This window comes from Molossus molossus, unplaced genomic scaffold (assembly GCF_014108415.1).
Source record: "Molossus molossus isolate mMolMol1 unplaced genomic scaffold, mMolMol1.p scaffold_m16_p_2, whole genome shotgun sequence".
NCBI lineage: Eukaryota > Metazoa > Chordata > Mammalia > Chiroptera > Molossidae > Molossus > Molossus molossus.
The window spans coordinates 91,466,204-91,490,998 of NW_023425355.1; the positions used below are offsets into that span (position 1 = coordinate 91,466,204).

General features: G+C 52.4%; 1 protein-coding gene across 1 annotated transcript; it reads right to left on the bottom strand.

Annotated features, from left to right (window-relative positions):
- Positions 1-24,678, bottom strand: ABCD1 (ATP binding cassette subfamily D member 1). Its single transcript, XM_036271441.1, has 10 exons — positions 23,366-24,678; positions 20,127-20,307; positions 9,623-9,765; positions 9,366-9,534; positions 8,682-8,776; positions 5,342-5,487; positions 4,681-4,826; positions 1,830-1,914; positions 1,455-1,580; positions 1-1,265 (listed from the first exon to the last, which is right to left on the bottom strand). The coding sequence occupies exons 1-10, from the start codon at positions 24,272-24,274 to the stop codon at positions 1,058-1,060; spliced, it is 2,208 nt and encodes a 735-aa protein (XP_036127334.1). The 5' UTR covers positions 24,275-24,678; the 3' UTR covers positions 1-1,057.
- Between the last annotated feature and the right edge of the window lie 117 nt (positions 24,679-24,795).

Consider the following 24,795-nt stretch of genomic DNA (forward strand, 5'->3'; position numbering starts at 1 on the left):
TTTTACTGAGGGACTGAGGGAGGCTTCCCGGCCTGAGGGCTGAACCCCCCTCCACCCCCGAAAGGCACACGGCGGTGGTGGGGTCTCCCTCTCAGGCAGGAGCTAGCTTTGCAGAGACAGCTTCCCCGGCTGACCCCTCTTTGGCACTGAGCTGGGAACACTGGTGCCATACTCCTGGCAGCACAGTGTCCATCTCCCCCTCTGGCTGGCCTGGGCTCCCCTGGTGGCAGCTGGCAGTGTAGGCTGGTGGGGTGACAGGCTGGCTGGGGCTGGCTCAGAGGCTGGGCCACCTGTGGAAGGACAGCAGCCCGGGCTGCCTCCCCCGCTAGCAGCGTGCTCACATTGGCAACAGAGAAGGCTACAAACAGAAATCCAATAAATTAGTTTGTAGGGACCGAGAGGGACAGGGACTACATTCTTATAATCACTTGCTAAGAAATGCTGTGCAATTCTTTCTCCCGAGAGCTCTTCGGGACAACTGGTGGGGAGAAGGGGCGCAGATAAGAAGTCCTGTTTGGCAGTGGGTCCTGTTTGGCCATTTGTATGGCAGGAAGGGTGTCCAGTGGGACAGTAGCCTCGGCGGCCACTTGGGTGGTGGCAATAGAAGGATGGACCATGGGGTCTCTGAGGGACTAAAAAGGAAGAAACAAGGGGGATTTTAGTCTCAGGACTGCAGTCCCCCACAAATGCTGAGGCTCAGCACGGGACTGCCTTGGTGGTGTGAGCTGGGGCTTACCTCCCACCTCTCATCCCCTCCCTAAAGAAAAGAAAGGACTTGGCTACCCTGTCCAGGTCACAGTTACGATGGGGCAGGGAAGGGGGCAGGGTTGGGGAGGGCAGCAGGGTTGGACCTTCCATGTCTCCTTGCTTGAGGGCAGTCATCTAGGCAGGGAAGGCCAGTGGCAGGGAGGTCTGGGAGGAGGGAAAATCATGCAGGGTGGGCCTGTGGTAGGTCTGGCTGGTAGGGGAGTTGGTAGGCAGACACTGCTGTTTCCTTCATATGATCGGAGGGCTTGGGGAGGGGCAGGGGCTGAGGGCCCAGGTTCACGGCCCTCTGTCAGGTGGCAGCACCCTGGAGGACCCTGGGGCCTTGGCCCAGGATCTGGCAGAGCTCCTGGAGACGCTGCTGCATCTTGGGAATGCCTGCCAGCTGCTGCTCAAGCCGCTGCTTCTCCTCAGTCAAGCTCAGGCGGGCGGCTGAGTCCAGCTTCTCGAACTTCCAGCCACCCTCACCATCAAACTGTAGCAAGTGTGTGTGGTACTTCCTGGGCAAGGAGAGGGACAGGGACAGAGATGCAGAGGCTGATCATCAGGAGATGCAGGCTGGGCCTACCAGGGTCCCCTGCCCCTCTGATGGCAGCACCATCTCCTCCCCAGCTGCAAAGCCATGGGGTGTAGGATGTGGAAAAGGCACACCCTCCCCTTGACTCCAGGCAGGCAGGGAGGGCACCTACCACAGGGAGGGTCGGTGGGTGATGGAAAGCAGAGCGATGCCTGCATCCTTGGCTGCTTGGAAGATTTTGCCTTCTACATCGATGCTTACAGCGCTGGTACATTCATCCAGAAGGGCATACTTGGGCCTTGGGAGTAGGAGCAGAGTGGATGAGGCTGTGGACCTTCCATTGCTGCTGACTTGGTTTGGCCCCAAGAACCCCATCCCTTGTGGCCCAATCTCTGCTGGGGCCTGGATGTGGCCTCCTAATGGTACTGCCTTCCCCCTAAGGAGGCCCCAGGGAGTATGCAAGCTGAGCTGTGACTTTGTCTCTGTCACTGGCTTGGAGAGCAGCCGGTGCCTGAGGGAGCCCTAGCACCCTGGACAGCCCACTCACCTGTGGTAGAACATGCGGGCCATGCCGATTCTCTGCTTCTCGCCCCCCGACAGAACATCCTTCCAGTCACACACGGCCTCCCAACCTAAGCAGGGGACAAGGGGGCTCTGGTCAAGTCAACAAGGGCCCAGATGCACTGTGCATGGTGGGCAGGGTGGAAGGAAGCTGGAGAACAAGTGACAGTGGAAGATGGCAGCACATTTGACTCCGGAGAAGATCAACTGCTGGCTGTGTGTGCTCTGGGAATTTGTCTGTCTGTAGGTGACACTAATAGTCAAAAAGAAGTTGAGACCAGAATTGTTTCCCCTCTAAAAGAAGATATGTGGGAATCCTAACTCCCAGGACCTGAGAAGGTGACTGTATTTGAAGGAAAGGCCTTCACAGAAGGGATCAAGTTAAAGTGAGGTTGCTAGGGTGGGCCTTGATCCAATATAATGGGTGTCCTTAAAAAAGGGGGAAATTTGGACACAAAGATATACAAAGAGGAAAGATTATGTGAAGAGACATAGGGAGAGAAGATGGTTGTTTATGAGCCAAAGAGAGGCCTGGAAAAGATTTTCCCTCACAACCCTCAGAAGGAGCCAAACCTGCTGACACGGTGATCTAAGATTTCTGACTTCCAGAGCTGGGGGCTAATACATTTCTGTTGTTCAAGCTGCTCAGCCTGTGGTACTTTGTTACAGCAGCCCCGGCAAACTCATACAGGACCTAGCAGGGTGCCAGTGAAGAGCCAGCCCTGAGAAGGCTGGAGTGGTCTCTTCAGAAGGCTTCTCACCTGTAGGCACCAGGCCTTTGTATCACTGCCTCGTGCCAGACCCTTGGCAAGGCTCAGGCAGCTGCTTGAATGAGTAGATGTGTGGATGATTCACCAGAAATGGCTCCTTACCTCCTGCCACTCTGCCTTCCCACAGGGCTAGAAGTTTTGGTAGGGCGCATGGTACCCTCAAAAAGACTATACTTCCTAGCTTGTCTTGAGGTATATGATTACGTGACTGAATTCTGGCCAATGGGGTTTAAGTGTTACATATGTGGCAGCTTCTGGAACTTTCTTTAAAACAAAACAAAACAAAACAAAACAAAACAGATGGCATATACCGTTTGCTCTTTCTTCCCACTTCCTGCATCCTATGGCCTGTGATATGATGTGATGGCCAGAACAGCCATCTTGGACCATGGGGTGAGACTGGGAACAGAGGCCACACAGAGCAGGGCTGCCCCCACCAACTGTGGCCTGCCTTCCTTAGGACTTTTGTTATAGTAAGATAAACCTGTCAGTGCCCAGCCGTTGTGGCTCAGTGGTTGAGCATCGACCCATGCACCAAGAGGTCACCAGTTTGAATCCTGGTCAGGGCACATGCCCAGGTTGTGGCCAAATCCCCAGTGGGGGGCATACAGGAGGCAGCCAACCAATGTTCTCTTTTATCGATGTTTCTCTCTCTCTCTCTTCTCTCTCTCCCTCTCCTTTCCTTTCTCTCTAAAATCAATAAAGGATAAAAAATTTTATTAAAAAAACAAGCCCTGGCCAGTTTGGCTCAGCGGTTAGAGCGTCAGCCTGCGGACCAAAGAGTCCTGGGCTCAATTCCAGCTAAGGGCACGTACCTCGGCTGTGGTTTGTCTCCGTGTGGGTGGCAGTCAGTTGATGTGTTCTCTCTCACATCGATGTTTCCCTCTTTCTCTCTCTTTCTCTCTCTCTGTCCCTCCTATTCTGTCTGAAGATAAATGTAAAAATATCCTCGGGTGAGGATTAAAAAAAAAACGAAAACCAAAAAACCTGTGAGTGATTTGAGCCACTGTGTGCGGGGGAGTTCTGTTATTCACAGCTGAACTCAATGCTAATAGGTTGTGATGGTCAGCCTCAGCGGCCCCAGACACTCAGGGGTGCCTGGAGGACAGAAGGGCACACTTCCAGGTGGAGGGTGGCTGGAGCAAAAGAGGTCAGGCTAGGCTAGGAGGAAGCTGGGGATGAAGTTTCAGCATAATTGTGACAACCAGGACTCCACCGCCTGCAGCCCTCTTCCTGTGCAGGCTACACCACCTGGGAAGAGTCTGCAGGAGTGATTTCATTTAATGCTGGTGCTGAGGGAAGGACTAGTACCTGTCCTCTTCTACAGGTGGAGGCTCAAGAGGTGAGGTCTTTGCTCAAGGTCAAGCTGCCCCTAAGTGGCAGAGGCAGGAAGCGAACGCTGCCGCTCAGATTTCACTAAGAAAATCTCTCAGCCCCGCCCTGGGTTCCGCCCTCTCCGCCTCACCTCCAGGCCCAACAGGCATTCGCAGACAAACCAGGTAAGCCCCTGACCAATGTCTTCTCTTGCCACCAGCCTGTCCCTCCCTCCTCTCCTTCTCAGGGGATGGCTCCTCCCAGGCTCCAGGCAGAAACCTGGTGTCCGCTCCACCTCTGCTGCTGCCTCCCACCCTCCAGGCCCTCTGCACAGACAGCCAGTGCTGGCTTCTCCCCACCTGCCATGCTTGAGGTCTGTCCTCTTGCGGAAAAAAAAAAAACTGACCTGTAACTTCCCTGCCTAAAGCCTTCCAAGGGCTTCCTTCCTTGTCAGGGCCCTCCCTCCCCCCTGCCCATCCCCCTCCAGCCCCAGAGCCTGTTGTGAGCATTTCACTTGATGTTGAGTATCCCCCTGAGGACCCCTGCCTGGAAACCTGGCCTCCCTTCCCTAGCACCCTCCGGTAGCCTGAGCCACTGGCCTGTCAGTCTTCCTTGTTAGGTGGGGCTCTTGGGGCACCTAGCACATTGGCCTCCTGGATGTTGGGAGCCAAAAGGGAGGCAGGGGATGGGGTAGAATCAGGTTGCTGGTTGCTCACTCCTTGGTGCTGAGAGGAGAGATGTCCCACCCCATACCTCCTTCCCGCTGCAGGATGTGGTTCAGGTGTACGATGTTCAGAATGGCTTCTAAGTGCTGCTCTGAATAGCCCTTCCTTCGCATGTCCTCCACTGAGTCAGGGTAGATCACCTGGTCGCGCAAGGAGCCGACAGACATGTAGGGCCTGTGGGAAAGCCGCATGTCCACCAAGGGAAGGGTCAGCCCTGCCCACGCCCTGTGTCTTTTCAGGCTCCTCCATGAGCCCTGGCTGCCAGAAGTGGGGTGAACTCGAAGCCCACAGATCCCTGCTACAAAGTGCTCCAGGCAGTGCTCACACCAGCCTGTGCACACCAGGCCCACACACACACATGCACACACACACTCAGCCTGCACGCACAGACACAGCACACACACGCACATGCTTACATGCACACACACACCATATACAGACAGACACATGCCCCCCCGTGTGCACCCTCACACATGCACACTACACAGTTGTAAAGTCATCAGGTGAGGGGGGATGGGAGGGAACAAGTGAAGGCTCCATAGCTCCTCTGATTCTGGGGGCAGCATCTGGCTGTCCTCCCCTGAGGCCCCAAGCTCTGCCATCTTCTAGGTGTCAGGTGCCACGGGTCGGAAGGGGCAGGGAGCAGAGCTGGGGGCCCTGGCTCCCTCCCTCTCCCCTGCACTGCTCACCTCTGAGGAATGTAGAACATGCGCTGGGGCGGGGGCTTGTAGAGCACACCACCATATGTGGGCCAGAGCCCGCCTAGGATCCGGAACAGAGAACTCTTGCCGCAGCCATTGGGGCCTGTGATGAGCAGGTGCATGCCATCTTCCACCTGTGGAGGCAGCACCATGTGGTACTCAGAGTGGTGAGGCCTCTTTCCTCTCACCTGTGGCCTTCCTGACAGCCTCTGACAGCTGCCTGCAACCAGGTGCATGCTGGGCCAGCAGGTAGGCCCTCCTGTTCTCTTGGTAAGGGATGGAAGGGCCTGGACAATGAGGTCCAGCATCCAGAGCCCTAATCAAATGCCTGTTTTGGACCCCAGCCTGTCCTTCAAGGCCCCAACACACACCAGAGAGTATGGGGCTAGCAGGAGGAGGGCCTATTCGGCCACAGCCATATGAATGGGTGCAAGCCCTAGAAAGTCAACATCACCCTCCATCCTACTTCATGGAGAATCCAAGTGTTTTGGCCTCCCCAGCAGAACTGCTTTCCCTTTAGGAACTGTCCCAGGAAAGGTGCTTTCTTTAGAGTCCTTAGTGGACAGTAAATTCCAGCTGCTCTCCAAAGCCCTCTCACTGCCCCCATGGATACTAGGAAGCCAGAGAGATGCTGCTGTAACCCCCAGGCTAAGTGTCAAAGGCCTCAGGCTCCCCAACTGGCCAATCACACGATTCCCACTGGTTAGTGAAAAAAGGCCAGTCGAGTCTGGCCGGTGTGGCTCAGTGGTTGAGCGTCGACCCGTACATTAAGAGGTCACCAGTTCGATTCCCGGTCAGGGCACATGCCCAGGCTGTGGGCCCGATCCCCCGTGGGGGCAAGCAGGAGGCGGATGATCGATGTTTCTATATCTCTCTCTCTCTCACTTCCTCTCTCTCTGAAATCAATAAAGGGGAAAAAAAGAAGGCCAGTCGAGCTGGGGGGAGACAGGTGTGTGGGAAGGAGGGGGTCAGAGGGCAGGGAGACTGCTGTCCTTAGGCTACCTTCTGGCCTCCAAAGTCCTCAGAAGATCTGAGATTGTGGCCCATTTGAGGCCTTCCCTGGCTTACCTCAGTCAGCATTAGGGGTTGGATTGTGTCCCCCCAAATTCATGTGTTATAGTCCTAGCCCCCAGGACCTCAGAATGTGACCCTATTTGGAAATAGCCTTTGCAGATGTAATTAATTCAGTTTAGATGAGGTCATCCTGGAGTGTGGTGACCCCTAATCCAATGTAACTGGTGTCCTTATTTATAAAAAGGGGATATTTGGACACAGAGCCATGAACTCAGGAAGAACGCCATGTGAAGATGGTGAAGCCAACGAACACCAATGACGGCCAGCAATCACCAGAAGCTGGGTGGCCTGGAATGGATTCCCCCTTATTACTTTCAGGAGACACCCTGGTCTGGACTTCTAGCCTCAAAAACTAGAAGAGACTCCACCTCCATTGTTTGAGTCCCTCACTTCGTGGTCCTTTGTTAGACTATAAACTCCCTTAGGTGGGGCCTGGGCCTCCCTCCTTCCAGATGTACGAGGGCTCCTGTGGTGCCAAGCCCTGGGAGAGAGGCCTGGGCCCTCAGGTGGAGCCATGGCTGCCTCCCTCATCTCCTTTCCTGCATCTCTCCGGCTGTCTTTCTCACCCCACTGCCTGGCCTATCATGGCTGGGAACTGTTCCCCTTCCCCAATATCTCTCAGCCCCAGAGCCCAGCTCTAACATCAGCTCTGCCAGGCCAGAGCTCTTGCTCAGGCCCCCACCCCTGCTTTTCTACCCCAGTCACCTCCTTCTGGCCTGGCCTTGCTTCCTACCCAAGCCAAGCCCTTGCTCACCAGGGTTCTGGTCTTTGCCTAGTTGGGATTCCACTGGGCCTGCCTGGAAACCATTCACCTTGGATAAACCAGCCATCGGCAGCATCACCTACATCCCCAAGAGTGACCACTGCTGGGGTCAGTGGGGATCACACCACTGTCCTGTGCTGCTTGAGGTAATGACATGTTCCCAGCCTCCAATTGGCTCTCAGGGCCCCTTCTCAGTAGATCAAGGAAAGGAGCCCCAGGCACTGTCCCTCCACTCGACTCTTCCACTTACTCCCTGCCCAACCATGGCTCCTGCTGACCCGGTTTCTTGCTCCTGTCACTCCACTGCCTCTTCTCTGTCTGCTCTCTTCAAGAGGCCTTCTTCACCATGCTATCCACCTGCCTGTGAGCTCCTGGATGAAGCTTCATCTGACCTCTGCTCCCCCCAGGACGACCCCTGCTGGCCTGGGCAGCTGTCTAACTAGGGATCTTTGTAACATTTTAGGGCCCCCCAGAGTGGGGCCCCCCAGAGGGAAGGGGCCTCCCTGATTTACCTCTGGTTTCCAGTGCCCAGCCTGGAGCTAAAAAAATACTGGTTGAGCCCTGGCCAGTTTGGCTCAGCGGTTGGAGTGTCGACCTGCGGTCCGGAGAGACCCGGGTTCGGTTCCCGCTAGGGGCACGTACTTCGGTTGCAGTTTGTCCCCGGCCCTGGTTGGTTGTGCGGGTGGCAGCCACTCGATGTGTCCCTTCACGTCGATGTTTCTCACTCTCTCTCCCTTCCTCTCTCTCCCTCCCACTCTATCTGTACAAAAAAATGGAAAAATATCCTCGGGTGAGGATTAAAAAAAAAAAAAATACTGGTTGAATGAATGAACAAATAAATGAATGAACAAATAAATGAATGAACAAATCACGCCCTCTCACTTCTTTACCTGACCTCTACCCCCAGGCCTCTCCTTCACGCCATCATTCCCCAACCAAAGCTCTGGTTGGGGATACAGGTGACTGGAAGATTTCAGCCACCAGGCTTCCTTTCCACAGATGACCTGTGTAGTGGCTAAGAGCCCTCATGGAAGGCCAGGCTGCACCCAGTATGCACATTTGTACTGGGTGTTTTTTGAAGCAGATGGGTGGGACCCCAAGTCCAGGTCAGTGGAGGGCAATCTTCTACCACAGCTGGAGTTGAACCAGAGTCCCTAAGTCCTGGGCTTCTGTGGGACTGGGGCGGGTTGGGGGTGGGGCTGGTGACTATAAGGCCAGGAACCTTCAGGTGACTTTTGCCCAATCCTGGTCCTCTCTAGTCTCTTTTATCAGTTTTGTCTCCATTGCTCCATAGCTAACAGGCTGAGACATGTTGGTCTTTCACCTTTACCTTTGCTCGCCTGCCACATAGATCATGGGACAATGGCTGTTGACAACATGGGCAGGCTAGCCAGGCTGGATGTCAAAGGTTGAGGCCTGCAGATGCAGAAGGCCAGGCCCCAGGACCCAAGGCTCAGCCAAGCTCAGCTCAACCCCGCCCACTCAACCTACCCTGATGTTGAGGCTGGCCACCACCACCTCTCCTGTGGGTGTGATGATGGGGATGTTGTCACAAACAATCCCCTGTTCCACATCCACCACTTGGCCTGGAGAGAGAACACAAGGAAGGAAGCTAGGCAGCAGTAGCATTCCCTTTGCCTCCTGGTAGCATGCCAGTGTGTGGTCTAAGCCCCCTTGGCAGTACAGAGGGTCCTCCTACAAGCAGATCCCCCTTCCCAGTGTCTGAGGCTATGCTCTGGGTAGGGAGGGGCAAAACCATTTCTATGGTCTCTGGAATCCAAGGCATGGAGTCCATTCCTGCTCTAAAGCCCTCCCCTCCTGGCACCATCTTAGAGGTGGCTCAAACACTGCAGCTCCTCTGCCACATCCTGGCCCCTACTGTTGGCTTCAACTTTCTCTTGCTGCCCTTATGGGTAATTGACTCCCTCCACTCAAGAATCACAGCCCCCTCTTTTGTAAAGAGAAATCCTGGCCAGGGCACCTGGAAGGAATTGGGCAGTGAGTAGATTGGTCAGCAGTGACTACTCTGGGAAGGAAGCTATGGAAGCCTCATCTCACCCAGGAAGCTCTCCTTGGGGACACAACTCAAAGATCCTGTCTTCCAGATGGCACTGAGAGGTGCCAGTGGTGGGAGGGCAGGGACCAGTGGGGCCTTTCTAGGGAGGATGCCCTTACCTCGGATCTGCAGGGGACCCTCCACACGGACACCAGACCTGACCACAGGCCTGGGCCCTGCCTGAGCATCCTCTGGCTCCCCAGGCCTCTTAAAACGGCAGTGCCGGACATCTTCAAATACCTGGAACATCTCATGTACCCGGGCTGTGTAGCCGGCCAGCTCTGTCACCTGTGGGAAGGGCAACCCTGGCTCAGCCCCTGACATCTGGGGGTGAGATGGAGGGCCTGGTAGGGGTGGATTCTTGGGGGTGGGGTACCTCCTTGTAGGATGACATGATTCGCTCAATGGCATCTGCAGCAGCTGTGAGGAGGTTTCGGGCAATGGTAAAGGCTTCTGTGCGTTCGCTCACCAGTTCTTCCTCCCTCATTTCCAAGGCTGCCTTCTTCACGGCTTCTGAATCTGTGAAGCACAATGGAGGGGAGGAGCGGGGACAGTGGGAAATTAAAACGGGCCCACTAGGGGAAAGACAAGTCTATCCAGAAAATGATGCTGGGACAAATGGGTATCCACGTGCAAATGAATGACCCCCCCCACCTCACACCACACACAAAAACTGATTCAAAGGGGGACACTGACCTGCATGTAAGAGCTAAGACTATAAAACCCTTAAAAGAAGACAGGGATAAATCTCTGTGACCTGGGATTAGGTATGGCTCCTTAAATATGACACCAAAAGTATAAGCAACAAAATAAAACAGACACATAATCTTCACCAACATTTAAAATTTCAGGGCACCAAAGGAAACCATCAAGAAAGTGAAAAGATGACTTATGGTCAAGATGGAGGCGTAGGTAGACGCGGTATCATGTCCTCCCACAACCACATCAAAATTACAGCTAAACTACAGAACAACCATCATTCAGAACTGCCTGACATCCAGCTGAATGGAAGTCCTACAACTACGGAATTAAAGCAGCAGCCACATCGAGACTGGTGGGAGGGGCGGAGGCGGGAGGGGCGGAGGCGCGAGGGAGGGTGGCGAGACGGGCTGGTCCCACACCCACGTGTGGCGGATAAAAATCAGGAGGACACCTGGGCTGGGAAGGTCCTCCCTGAGGACTGAGGGGTCCCCGTCCCACACCAGGTGCCCCGCTCAGGGTTCCAGTGCCAGGAAGAGAAGTCCCCATAACTTCTGGCTGGAGAAACCAGCGGGAACTGAGGCTCAGGGAGGCTGAGGCAGCTGGAGCCCCAGGCAGCTCCTCTTAAAGGGCCCGCGCACGGACTTATCAGACTCACTCCCTCTAAGCTCGGAGGGGAGGCAGCTCAAGGGGCGCCAGAGACATACAGGGAAGAACTGAGCTGTTTGGCTTCGGAGCGAGGGTTGGAGAGGGGGCTTTCTCCGGGACAAACGTGCTGTCAGAGGCCTTTGTTCCTTTGGTGAGCCCGTCCCTGGGGCGGCAGACAGCTGCCATATCTGGGACTCCAGCAACCTGGCTCACACTGGCTGCCCCGCCCTGGTGATTCCCTGAGGCCCTGTCCCACCTAACTTTCAGGCCCACCCAAGCTTTTGCCAGTTGCTTCACCGTAGGATTGACCTGTTTTGGATCCTGCTTCAGGTTTTCCTAAATTCTTTCAAACAAGCAGCATCTGGTCTCAGCTAACCCCATACCTCTCGATAAATAATACATAGAAACAAACACAGGGAGGCAGCCAAAATGAGGAGACAAAGAAACAGGTCTCAAATGAAAGAACAGAACAAAACCCCAGGAAAAGAACTAAGCGAAATGGAGATAAGCAACATAACAGATGCTGAGTTCAAAACACTACTTATAAGGATGCTCAATGAACTTAGTGAGAACCTCAGCGAACTTAGTGAGGGCCTCAAGAGCATAAAATCGGACCAGTCAGAAATGAAGGAGGCACTAACTGAAATAAGGAATAATTTACACAGATTCAATAGTAGAGTAGGTAAAGCCAAGAAGCAAGCCATCGATTTGGAATATAAGGAAGCAAAAAACACCCAATCAGAACAGCAAAAAGAAAAAAGAATCCAAGAAAATGAGGATAGTGTAAGGAGTCTCTGGGACAACCTCAAGCGTGCCAACATTCGCATCTTGGAGGTGCCAGAAGGAGAAGAGAGAGAACAAGAAATCGAAAACTTATTTGAAACAATAATGGCAGAAAACTTCCCTAACTTGGTAAAGGAAACAGACATACACGTCCAGGAAGCATAGAGAGTCCCAAACAAGATGAACCCCAAGAGGCCCACACCAAGACACATCATCATCAAAATGCAAAAGGTTCAAAACAAAGAGAGAATCTTAAAAGCAGCAAGAGAAAAGCAGTTAGTTACCTACAAGGGAGTTCCCATAAGACTGTCAGCTGATTTCTCAAAAGAAACTTTGCAGGCCTGAAGGGAGTGGCAAGAAATATTCAGAGTGATGAAATGCAAGAACCTACAACCAAAATTACTCTATCCTGCAAAGCTGTCATTGAAAATCGATGGCCATATAAAGAGTTTCCCAGACAAGGAGAAGCTGAAGGAGTTCATCACCACCAAGCCATTATTATATGAAATGTTCAAGGGTCTTCTTGAAGAAAAAGATTAAAAATATGAACAAACAAAATGACAATGAATATATATCTATCAACAATTGAATCTACAAACAAAATGAACAAGAACAGAAACATTCTCATAGATATAGAGAACATTTTGTTGGTTGCCAGATGGGAGGGGGGTTGGGGGAATGGGTGAAAAGGTGAAGGGATTAAGAAGTACAAATTGGTTGCTAGACTGACAAACCTCAAAGGGAAGGGGGTTCGGGGGTGGGAAAAAATAAAGAACTTATATGCATGTATGCATAACCAGTGGACACAGACAACAGTGTGGGGAAAGGCAGGAGGGTGACAGGAGTGGGAAGGAGGGGGTCAATGGGAGAAAAATGAGGAACATCTGTAATACATTCAACAGTAAAGATAAAAAAAAGAAAAGAAAGTGAAAAGACAACTTATAGACTGGGAGAAAATAGCTGCACATCATATATCTGAGAAGGGTCTAGTATCCAGAATATATAAAGAACTTTGTAAATTCAACAACAGAGACAAATAACCCAAATAGACAATGGGCAAAATATGTTAATAGACATTCTATTGTGTATCTAAGATATACAAATGGCCAATAAACTCATGAAAAGATGCTCAACATTTAGTCATCAGGGAAATGCAAATCAAAACTACAGTGAGATACCACTTTACACCCACTAGGAGGACTATAATTAAAGAGATAACAAGTGTTGGTGAGGAAGTGGAGAAATTGGACTCCTCAAATACTGCTGGTGAGGATGTAAAATGGTGCAGCTGCTGTGAAAAACAGTTTGAGAGGTTCTCAAAAAGTTGAACATAGAGTTACCATATGACCCAGCAATTCCACTCACAGGTACATATCTGGGAAAAACAAAAATATATGTCCATGCAGAAACTTGCACACAAATGATCGTAGCACCATTTTCATAACAGCCAAAAAGTGGAAACAATCCAAATGCCCATCAGTGAATGGATAAAGAAATTGTGGTACACATATACAAAGAAATATCATTTAACTACAAAAAGGAAGGAAGCACTGATTCATCCTACAACGTGGATAAACCTTGAAAACATTCTCTTGAGTGAAAGAAGCCAGTCACAAAGGGCCACATATTGTGTCATTCCATTATATGAAGTGTCCATAAGAGGCAAATCCATAGTGATACAAATATTAGTGGGTGCCAGGAGCTAGGGGTGGGGCAGGAGTGACTGCTAATAGGTCTGGCCTTTCTTTTTGGGGTGATGACAATGTACTGGACTTAGATGCTGGTGATAGTTGCACAACTGTGAATATATTAAAAACCACTGCCCTGGCCAGTGTGTCTTAGTTGGTTAGAGTGTCGTCCTGTGTACCAGAAAGTCACTGGTTGGATTCTGGGTCAGGGCACATACCTAGGATGTGGATTCGATCCCGTCAGGGCATGTGCGAGAGGCAACCGATTGATGTCTCTCTCTCACATCGATGTCTCCCTCTCTAAAATCAATTTAAAAAAAAAAAGTAAAAAATAAAAACCACTGAATTGAATACTTTAAAAGGCTAAAATTGTATGGTATTTTAATGACATCTCAGTAATGTAGATAAAAAATGAGCCGCTAGGCATTTGGCTTTCTTTATTATTATTATTATTATTTTTTTATCCTCACCCGAGGACATTTTTCCATTTTTTGTTCAGGTAGAGTGGGAGGGAGAAAGAGGAACAGAGAGAGAGAGAGAAACATCGATGTGAAAGGGACACATCGAGTGGCTGCCACCCGCACGACCGACCAGGGCCGGGGACAAACTGCAACCGAGGTACGTGCCCTTAGCGGGAACCGAACCCGGGTCTCTCTGGACCGCAGGCCGTCGCTCTAACCGCTGAGCCAAACCGGCCAGGGCAGGCATTTGGCTTTCTATCTTGGCATACCCAGCTCCTTCTCCCTGGACTGCCCTTGCCCTGTGTCCTATACTATTCACAGCAGTCCCCCTGGGGCCACACCTGCACCTTGTCCTCTAACGCCCAGAGTTGTTGCAACTGCAAGGCTCTCATGCGTGCCTATCTCCTTTCAGACCCCCACTACTGACCCCATTTCTCCCTCACCTCCCCCTGGGGCCTCCATGAGAACCACCATCCTAGATGCCCTGACTTCTCCTTGGAGCCTGCTCCTGTCTTGACCTGTTTTGCTGTCTCAGTCTAGACACCATAGTTGCTCACTTAAATCCTCTTTTGTCAATGGCCTCGGCTTTCTTGATCCTTGGAAAACCCAAAGGGGCAGGGCTTTTACACAAGGAATGTTCTAGAAATGGTGATAAGGAGCAAGGGGAATGCTGACTCTGAGGGTACTAGCTGTGGGTGAGTGAGCAGTCCCCACTGGGGCTATCCAGGGGACGCTGGGGCTCCTGAGGCTGAAGTAGTGGGAAGGACTCTATCCAGGGACATATGTTGGTCAGAGCAAGAAGCCTTAGGGGCCCAGCCAGTGTGGCTCAGTGGTTGACCCGTGCATCAAGAGGTTGCCAGTTTGATTCCCAGCCAGGGCACATGCCCAGGTTGTGGGCCCAATTCCCAGTGGGGGCATGCAGGAAGTGGCCAATCAATGTTCTCTCTCATTGATGTTTCTCCTCCCTTCCTCTCTCTCTAAAATCAATAAAAAAAATACTTCAGGGATGTGGTGATGGGGTGGGGCAGGAAGGGGTGGGAAGTCATCTCAGAGCAGATGGCCTCCAGAGCAGCAAGGGTGCTGTGTAGGGTAGAAAGGGGATGCGATGGCTGGCTAGAGTGCCTCACACCACCTTCTGGGGCCTGGCCCAGGAATCTGGGGAACTGGGTGGGAGGGGGTCATTAATCATGACAGTCTAAGGTCCTGGGCCTTTCTTCCCACTGTGTCCCCAGGGACACAGCCACCAACAGGAAGGGACACACAAGCCCTCCTCCCAGAATGTCCCGAGAGCTAGACAGTGCCTACGCATAAAGTGAAAGGGTCTTCAGGTGCCTGGGGCACCCTGGTAATAGCTGGCACCTCCCTGGAGACAGAATAAACTACCCTTGGGCAGCTAAAACCAAGGTCCCGAGCAGGACACCCAGCATCTGTTCCTATAAAGGTTGCTCTTCTCCTGGGACCTCCAGCTTTGCAGTGCCAGCAGGCAAGTAGGGCAAAGGCATCTAAATTTTTCCTAATTGATAAATGCCTGTATCTTCCCACTGGCTCCCTGTGCTCTCAGCCTCCTTGAAGCACTTGGAGAAGGGACAAAATAGACAAAAATCCCTGCCCTCATTGACCTCCCAGTCTAAAGAAGCAGAGGGACTATAAACCAGAGAGATAAATGGACTAGATAGGGTGTTCAGTGCTTGGGAGAGCAGGAAGGTGCAGAAGGAGGAGAGAGAGATGGGGTGATGGGTAGGGCAAGCCTCATCTAGAGGGTACCTGTGAGTAAAAGTCTGATAGGAGGGTGGGACCTCAGAGGACAGAGCATTCCTAGTAGAGGGAACAGCATAGGCAAAGGCTCTGAGGCAGAAGCCTGCCTGGTGTTTTGGGGCAGTAACAAGGAGGCCAGTAAGATGGAAGTGAAATGAGCAAGGGGGACTGGAGAATTTCACATTTTCACAGATAACTGACTATAAAAGCTATGAGGCTGGGGACAGGAGCTCATGCTTCTTAAATCACAGTGAAGTCTGGTATAGCAGAGGATCCAAAGAGTCCTAGGGCTTCAGAGGAGGGAGAGGCTTCAGGCACTAGGCAGGCCGAGCTGTGCCCAGTGCCAGGCTGCACTGAGGGAAGTGGCTGCAGGCGCCTCCTCCCAGAAACCAAAGGTCTGTTTCCTCATGGGTCTCTCCCCATGCTCTGGACCAGGTATGCTAACTGGGTCTGGCACCTGTGCCTAAATCAGGACCGCTCTTGGATGACAAAATGCCGACTGGGGTGGGAGGAGTGCTAGACCAAAGGGGTGAGCCAGCCAGGGTTCCAGGACCCTTCATGGCTTGAACTCAGCAAGAGGAAATGAAACAGGCAGAACTGACAGGGGAAGGAGGGAACTAGCAGAAGGTGTGATGGCCCGTGCTCCAGGTCATATGCTCTGCAGGCCTCCTTTGATACTTCTGGTCACGTGCCCTCAGAATTCTCAGTTCTCACTGCCAGAGTTGGAGGGGAGACCTCCCCACCCCCAGTAACAGAGGTGGTGGTGGAGTCGGCTACTGGGATTCAGCCTCTTCCCAGCAGTATCTCTAAGAAGCACAGCAAAACTCTACCTGACCCAGCCCACTTACTTACTCCCTGTCCAGGGATGTAGCTCCCACCTGATATCTTTGTACAACAATTACTGATTTCTATTATTTTTAATGCCTGCCACTCTTCTTAATGCCTACTTTCCCATTACATCCACATACAAATTATCTGCAATTATTTTGAATAGCTAATAGCAGATCCAATCTTTCATTGTTCCCATTTGTTTCCATCTCTAGTTAAAATGTTTCAATAAAGCTTCACTTGTTAGCTTGAAAAAAAATCAGGGCCACTCTTTTTTTCTTTCATCCTCACCAGAGGACACTTTTTTGCACTCATCTTCACATAGAGCGGGAGGGAGAGAGGGGGGAAGAGAGACAGAAACACCGATGTGAGAGAGACACATCGACTGGTCACCACCCACACGACCCCAACCAGGGCCGGGGACAAACTGCAACTGAGGTACGTGCCCTTAGCGGGAACCGAACCCAGGACTCTCTGGTCCACAGGTCGACGCTCTAACCACTGAACAAAACTGGCCAGGGCAGGGCCACTCTTTATGTGGGTCCTTTGGTGGAAAGGAACTACCCCCCTCCAATTAGATTCTTCTTGGTTTCATCCAGAGAGGAAGATACAGCTGAGGGTAGGGAAGCCCCAAGGTAGAGCCACCAACAGGGAGAGAATGAGAGAGACTTCTGAAACAAGTCAGGTTCTTTCTATACATAACTGAAAACCCTCTTACTACCAAACTGCATGAAATGGAACACCTTTGAAAGCAGAGCTGTGCTATAGCCCAGGCTGGGTAGCTCAGTTGGTTAGAGCATCGTCCCCATACACTAAGGTTGTGGTTCCATCCCTGGTCAGGGTACATACAAGAATCAACCAATGAATGCATTGAAAACAACAAATCGATGTTTCTTTCTCTCTCTCTAAAAAAAAACAAAAACCAATCAATAAAAACAAACAACAAAACAAAAAAGCAGTGCTGTGCTCATAGGAAAGCAAAGCAAATTCCCAGGAGCCCACAGAGAAGCCAGCAGCCAGGTGCACCAGTGAAATCCCTAGAGACTGAGAAGACAGGTCATGTAGCCAGAGCTCTAGGTGCAGGAAGCAAAAGGTCACCTCTAAGAATTGGTAATTATATGTCTGGGGTTCAAGTGAATACTACTGTCAAGTTCAGGAACCCCCTCCTCCCCAAACTGAGAAGTAAACATGAAAATGGCCTCCAAGTGATTAATTACCAGGAGTGCTTGGCCAAAACAAAAGCCAACATGCAGTTTGGAATTGTACACTCCTGTTAGGCCATACAGGGTTCCCAGGAAAGTCGGATTGCAAAGCCTGCAAGGAGCCCTGGCCAGGTGGCTCAGTTGGTTGAAGCATCTTCCTATACACCAAAAAGGTTTCAGGTTTGCCTCCCGGCCAGGGTATCTAGGTTGTGGGTTCGGTCCTGAGTCGGGGTGCGTATGGGAGGCAACTGATTGATGTTTCTCTCTCACATCGATGTTTCTCATTCTCTTTCTCTCAAAATTAATAAAAAACACATCCTTGGGTGAGGATAGAAAAAAAAAAAACGCACAAGGAAAGAATCCACCATGAGTGAAGACTGGAAGATGGACAATGGCTTAGACCCCCGAGAATTCAGATAACTCAATAGTAGGATAGAGACTGTGGAATAAGTATGATAAATATGATATATAGCATAAAAGGAACAGTCAAAAGATGAGAAAATCAGACACTTGCAAAAACAATCTGAAATTTCTATTTGAACACGAAAATTTCTATTTTCTTTTAATTTTTTGGTTCATCCTCACCCGAGGATATTTTTCCATCGATTTTTATTTATTTATTTATTTATTTATTTTTTATCCTCACCCGAGGATATTTTTCCATTTTTTTTGTACAGATAGAGTGGGAGGGAGAGAGAGGAAGGGAGATAGAGTGAGAAACATCGACGTGAAGGGACACATCGAGTGGCTGCCACCCGCACGACCAACCAGGGCCGGGGACAAACTGTAACCGAGGTACATGCCCTTAGCAGGAACCGAACCCGGGTCTCTCCGGACCGCAGACCGACGCTCTAACCGCTAAGCCAAACTGGCCAGGGCTTTCCATCGATTTTTAGACAGAGTGGAAGGGGACGGGGGGAAGAGAGAGAAACATCACATCGACTGGCTGCCTCTCGCATGACCCCGACCGGGGCAGGGGATCAAACCTGCAACCCAGGTAGGTATGTGCCCTTGACTGGGAGTTGAACCTGCAACCATCCAATCCGTGGACTGACACTCTTACTGCTGAACCAAACTAGCCAAGGCGAAAATTTCTATTTGAAAGAGAATCAAATAGAAATAGATAAAAATAGTCACTGTAATTTTTAAAAAAATTCAAATTAGACTTGGCTTAAGAGAAAATTGGCAAATGAGGAAGAAGATCTGAAATCTCCCAGGATTCAGTACAGATAGCACTAGATGGGAAATAATGAAAAGAGTGGAAGAGCCACAGAGGAGAAAGGGAGAAGTCCAGCAAGAGTTCTAGAAGGAAGGAGTAAAAGTACAAGAGTGAGCCAATGTTTGAAAAGATAACAGCTGAGAATTTTCCTGAACGATTAAAAAATCAGAATATTTGAAGGTCGTACAAGTCTCGAGCAGGATAAACAGAAACCCACAGGTTAAAACTTCCAAGCAAAACAGCAGAATATCAGAGAAAGTAAAGTCTAAAAGCAACCAGAGAGACAATGCAGGCTGCTGTGTGGAGTTAAGCTGATAAGAGATTTTCCAGCAGAGACAATGGAATATTGACAGTGGGCTGAGAGCAAATAACTATCCTCCTGGGCTTCCACACCCAGCTAATATTTAGTTCGGGGGGAAAAAAGGTAAAATAATGACATTTTCAGACAACAAAGTAATTGTGAGGTGTCCCTGATAAAAGCCTTGCAGAAAGAATTTCTGAAAGATGTCTATCTGGAGGAAGGTGACTAGGCTGTGGGAAAGGACTGGTGAGCAGAAAATCGGTAAACATGGGGATGAATTTAGACATGTATCAGCCGATAGTAATAGTCAAGTATAACAACACAGGAAAGCAAATGTGACATTGGGCTACATCAACACATCACCTGGGGCTGGTCCTCATGTTAAAGTGTTCTAAAGGGCAGGAGGAGGAGCCATCAATCAACCTAGTCCAGAGATTTTCAACTTTTTTCATCTCATGGCACACATAAACTAATTACTAAAATTCTACGGCACACCAAAAAATATACTATATATTTTTGCTGATCTGACAAAAAAAATAGGTATAATTTTGACTCATTCACACGGATGGCTACTGTTGTGTTGGCTGTTGTCATTTTTTAATTTGACAATCTAAGGAAAATGAGGTCAGTGCCCCTGACTAGTCAGGTACTGTATGTTTTAAAAATTCTTGCAGCATACCAGTGTGCCGCGGCACACCAGTTGAAAATCGCTGACCTAGACTGTTCTCAGTGTGCACACGAGTTAACCTTTGTAAGGGCAACCATGAAAAGACTGCAAATAGAAGGAATATGTTGCAAACTGGTAGAGAAACAAAATGAGAATTATTTAGCAATAATCCAATTGCTAAAACAGGCTTCCAATTCCCCCAGGCCTTAGAGCAGACATTTCTAGTCTCTGAAACCGGCCAGAGTCGTTTGCGGCCTGGGAAAGTCAAAGCCCAAGGATGAAAGGCTCACTCAAGGTACTTCCCCAACCTCTCACCTTCGAGTCATTGTTGGGCCAAGGACAGGCACAGCTGGGTGAGGGTGCATGCACCTGGTGAGGGGACATGTGTTGTTCCTAAGTCACAGTCCCCAGACTCAGCTGAGCTGTACCAAGAAGCATGAGATGCTGTAAAGGGGAGACTCATGCAGAGTGGAAGGCAGCAAGGGAGAGTGTGACCTGTGGTGATCTCCAGAAAGCCTCAGCAGTGGAAGGGGCAGATAGGCCAGCTGAGCACTGGGCCCTCCAGAGCCTAGAATCCAGTGGTCCAGGACAGGGCCCTGCCCCCATCCCCTGGGAGTGCTGACTCTCACCTGACTCCGAGTAGCCGGTGGCAGTGATTATGGGGACTGCCACCATGAGCAGGCCTGAGGCGCTCCACACGTACTTCATGAGGAACTGCTCCAGCATGACATACCACAGGCGCTCTAGCAGGATGAGGTTGATCTGCGAAGCCAGGGCCTTGTAGGAATGCTGCAGCAGGGCCAGCTCCACCTGCCAGGGAGGGGGCAACAGAGAGCCTGAGAGACCTTGTGGTAACATGGGGGTGACAGCAAGAGGTCCCAATCACCAAGTGCACACACGCCATGCCATCTGATGGCCAGGACAAGGTTGAGAGCTGGGGATTACAGTAGAAAGGTCTCAAACTCGGGGTGGGGGGCAGTATGGAGTGCAGCAGTGGTGAAGAAAGGACTCATGACCCCACCTGCCAAGGCCCATTCCGGTGCCCCCTTTCCACTACCTCTCTGGTTGGGAAGCTCACCATGCCCCTCTTTGCCCTGGGCAGCTTTTGCACATGGGCCAAGGGTAGCCACCTTGCCTGTTTCTTTGTGTAACTGCTGGAGGACTAACCTGAACTCAGCACAAGGCAGTATTTCATTTGGAAGAACTTGGTACAACAGTCTACTTAGGCCCTGCCTTCTGCTACCTTCCTCAGGGATCCTCTGGGTGAGAAACTTCCACTGCACTCTCCCACTGAAACCTGGAGGGCATGCTCCTGAGCCAACCTCACAGGCCTCCACCCCTAATAGCCAGCTGAGGACTTTAGTGGGGTGGGCCTCCCTTGCCCTCCCCTCCCCTCTCCCTTCCTGCATTGGCCACCACCTGCCATCTCAGAATGGGTACAGGCCTGAAGAAGAGAGAGCAGAAAAAGGAGTGGGAGAAAAAGAGGCTCTCCCATAGCAGCAGCGTCCAGATAGGCAGGGGGCTGGAGGTGTCAGGAAGTGGTCACAGCAAAGTGGCCACTGGGTCATGGATTTCTTGGCTCAGTGCAGGAGCATGCATCTCAGCTCTCTCTGCCTTCCCACCCCTGGCTGACAACAGCTGCGCAGCCTGGCACCATTTCCTTTGCCAAGTGCTTTCACACTTGATTCCATTTGATTCTCACCCCATGCTACTCTACCTGTATTCTTGTTTCCATTGCACAGGAGGATACTACAGAAGCCCAGAGAGGCAGTGACCTGCCCAAGCTCATACAGCCTGAAGGTAGCAAGAAGTATGGAATTTGGACCACACTGGCAGAGCCATCAGGAGAACCAGATTTTTGTAAATGATGCTTTGACTTATTAAGAAAGGTTTAGCCCTGGCTGGGTTGGCTCAGCAGTTAGAGCATTGGCCTGTGGTTCAGAAAGACCTGGGTTCAGTTCCCGCTATGGGCACGTACCTCAGTTGCAGTTTGTCCCCAGCCCTGGTTGGGTCATGCCGGAGGCAGCCACTCAATGTGTCCCTTTCTCGTTGATGTTTCTCTCCCTCCCTCCCTCCCTCCCTCCCTCCCTCTCTCCCACTCTATCTGAACAAAAAATGGAAAAATGTCCTCAGGTGAGGATAAAAAACAAAACAAAACAAAGAAAGGTTTACCTTGCTCTCAAGCCAACAAGATGTGTGTGTATCTAAATAACCCTCCTCATTGAAATCTCAGTAAGAACAGAATACTCTGCTGTCTGCCTGACAGCCAGCCAGTCACCTCTGCCCTAACCTGTTAGTCTGAGCCTGGGCCAGTGTCCACTGGGACACCAGCCAGTGGGGCTGGGATGAGCCACATACCTGCACAATAAGGAAAATCAACCCACCCATGGGGGCCTGTTATCCCACACTGCTTTCCAGCCCTTTGGCAGAGGCCTAAAGAGACAGACTGTGAATATATACTGCCTTCCCCCACCCCCCACTGAACCCTCCTGGTGAACATTCTACTTCCTGAAGCTAGCCCAGAGGAAGTCCTTCGAAGAGCCAGTGATCTCTTTTCTGCCCTCATCATACAGGTCCTCTGCATCCTGTGGTTCTGCCTCAAGCCCAATCTCCTGTTCCTGAAGTGAGCATGCCTCTCCTGAGCACCCTGGCAATCCTGACTCGTGCTGGGAGCTGGCAGGAGTGCCAGCTGGGGCTGACAATGTAGCTGCGGGTAATGTGCCAAAGTGCCTCACCCAAGGCCACGGCTGCCTGCCAAAGCCCCGCGGCCCGCGTGCGCGAGAGGACTAGAGGGGGTTGAGGCTGCAGACCAGGCGCTTTTCTCCTAATCTGGAGTCTGATGCACAGCCAGTAAGACAAGGTCCAGGGGCAAGAGGCCATCTGACTCAGGGAAGACACATAGGCCTTCAGGGGGTGGATGCCATTTCACCCTTCCCCCAAGAAATACTCGGAACCGAAACCAGAGTTGCAGGGAGCAGGGCCTGAGGCAGCTGCAACCCTAGGCACGAGGAAGGGGAGGGGCCGGGGTGAGATAAAGGGAGCACTGGCCTGCAGTAACCTTTCCCAGCACCAAGCTCCCAGCTCTGGCTGCCCCTGCCCCTACCCCCACCCTGGCCCACTGGGAAGCTGAGCCCTGGAACACAGGCGGAAGGACGGAGGGCCACACCGGGGGGCAGGGTGGCCACTGGGCGGGCAGGAAGTGCGTCCCGCTGAGGTGGCGGCCTGGTCTCTGCATCCCTGGCTCAGGGCCTCAGGGAGGCGGCGAGCCGGCAGCCCAGCTGGCCCTGGAGCTCAGGCGGAGAAGCCATTGACCCAAAGTGCTGAGAGCTGCCACTGCTGCGGCCGCCGCACTGGGTGCTGCTCGTTAACCTCCGCTTGGGCTGAGTCATGCCCATAATGCCTCCCTGCTTGGCCGGCCAGCTCAGCTGGACGCCGTCCTTCAAAGGGCCCTGGGGCCCAGGAGGGGCTGGACAGCAGGCCCCGCTCCACCGGCCTGATCCCAGACAGCAGGAGCCTCCTTCTAGCTGACTGCAGGAATGGGGCCAGCCAGGAGCACTAGCATCTCAAACCGCTAGGATCCACAGCTCCAAACAGCTCCAAGGCCAGAACAGCCTCGCTGAGGAGAGGAAGCAGAAGTGGCCAGGGCCTAGGGTAGTCCCCACCCAGCCTTCCTGCTTCTCCATTTCTGTGCCTAAGTCTGGGCTACCCAAAGCCCTGGCCATCCCAGGTCTCCCTTTCCTATGGCCTGCCCACACCTCTGGCATCAACCCCAGCCAGCCCTGGGCTTTTCCCACCGTTCATGGTTGCCTGCCCCTGGGCTTCCCAGCCACATGCTTTCCTCCATGTTTAGTACCCCAACCTGCCCCACCTCATGGCCCCCATAGAAGGCGATCTCCTCTGAGTTGGCCACCACGCGAGAGTGCATGTAGCGCAGCTCCCCCTTCCTCCGTGCCTCCTCTGCCACCAGCTCCCCAAACTTGGGTGAGAAGGCTCGAAGCACGTTAGCTGTGAGAAACACCACGAGGCCAGCAATGGCAGAGGGCCAGGCTGTGCCAGCCCCACGGGAGCGAGCCGTTTGAAGCAGGGTGTAGGCGGTCACGGCCACATCCAGGAGTGGCTTGGTCAAGTTGGAGTACAGGTGGGCCACAGAGGCAGCAAAAGCCACCACATCCTCCGTCAGGGACTGGTCTGGGTTTCGAAGCCGTCCATCCATGTTACTGACTCGGTAGTAGGTCTGCTGGGAGAAGTAGAGGCTGTAGGCATGAGCCACTAGACGGCTTCGGAAAGACAGGGCCAGCTGGCCCTCCAGGTAACGGATGGCACTGTTGATGAAAGTGGCTGGGAGGGCGATGAGGAGCCATTGCAGGAGCTGCCAACCAAAGGCCTGAGGGTCCTTGCGCACGATGCAGCGGGCCAGCCGTCCATCCAGGCGGGCCACATATACTGATAGGAAAGTCCTGCTCACCAGGGCAGCTGAGTGCAGTGCCAGCAGCCCCGTCTCCCGGCATAGGATCCTGGGGAAGAGCAGCCGCAGGAGCCTCAAGAGTCGCTGCAAGAACACTCGGTTAACACCGGCTTTGGCCGCTGTGGCCGAAGTGGCCCCAGAGGCCTCCTGGGTGGACTCCCTTGCAGGCACTTGGGGGCCTCTGGCAGGAGCCAGGCACTGCCGCACCAGTGGGTAGATTTTGTGGGCTCCATAGGCTGTGAGGGCTAGAACCACAGCTGTGCGCTTCAGCGTGGTCACCCGCGAGGGCCTGGGAGTAGAGAACACCGGCATGTCACCTGGGCTGGATGCACGGGGCTGGGACTGGTGTCTGAGCCAGCAGTTGAGGCAGGTAGCTGGAAGGGTTGTTGCTCTGACCCCGGCTCGTTGTCTAGGCAACTGGAAACCTTGCTGTGGTCCCTGAGACTGTTGCTCTAGGCCACTGGGGCGGTGCTGGGGCCCCTAGTGCGGTGGGCTCAGGTCCCTCCAGGGTCGCGGCCTCTTCAGGCAGTGGAGGTGGAGGAACTTATCAATCTCCTAGCCCCTGGGGTCAGAACCTCGAGAGGGCTCGAGCTCAGAGGGAGTCTCTTGCTCTCCACCTCCTCCTCCTCCTACCCTGGTGGCGCCCCTCCCCGGGGCACCAGGCGCGTCCGTCCTCTCCACAGCCTGGCTGAAACGACAGTGACTCCGCCACCCGCCCAGTATCCCCACCCACCTACCCCTCCCCAGGGGCGAGTCGGGGGAAGGGGAGGAGGCGAAGGAGGGGCGGGAGGCGGAGCCCGGGCGCACCGCCCCACCCCGTTCTCGCCCCACGG